General features: G+C 62.5%; 1 protein-coding gene across 1 annotated transcript; it reads left to right on the plus strand.

Annotated features, from left to right (window-relative positions):
- Window positions 1-37: 37 nt before the first annotated feature.
- Window positions 38-456, plus strand: F751_0178 (putative histone H2A.1; the record flags this gene model as incomplete). Its single annotated transcript, XM_011398048.1, has 2 exons — window positions 38-107; window positions 200-456. Coding segments are annotated over 2 exons (327 nt in total), but the record flags the coding sequence as incomplete, so codon positions are not given.
- Window positions 457-506: the final 50 nt, after the last annotated feature.

The raw sequence follows: 506 nt of genomic DNA on the forward strand, positions 1-506 counted from the left end.
AAAGGGAAAGACCTCCGGCAGCAAGGCCGTGAGCAAGTCCTCCAAGGCGGGCCTGCAGTTCCCCGTCGGGCGTATCGCCCGCTACCTGAAGAACGGCCGCTACGCTGGTGAGTGCATGTGTCGTTGGTTCATTCTGTCCGAGACACAGACTTGCAAGTTGTCCGTTATTGACCCTCCTACCCCTCCGCTCCAATCACAGAGCGCATCGGTGCCGGTGCCCCCGTGTACCTGGCAGCTGTCCTGGAGTACCTGGCGGCCGAGGTGCTCGAGCTGGCCGGCAACGCCGCTCGCGACAACAAGAAGACCCGCATCGTGCCCCGCCACATCCAGCTGGCGGTCCGCAACGACGAGGAGCTGTCCAAGCTGCTCGCCGGCGTGACCATCGCCGAGGGCGGTGTGCTCCCCAACATCCAGTCGGTGCTCCTGCCCAAGAAGACCGGCAAGAAGGACGAGTAAATCGTCTCCTCCACCACACAATCCACCTGGTGTTATTCAACACCACCCTT

This window comes from Auxenochlorella protothecoides, assembly GCF_000733215.1.
Source record: "Auxenochlorella protothecoides strain 0710 contig166, whole genome shotgun sequence".
Classification (NCBI taxonomy): Eukaryota; Viridiplantae; Chlorophyta; class Trebouxiophyceae; order Chlorellales; family Chlorellaceae; genus Auxenochlorella; species Auxenochlorella protothecoides.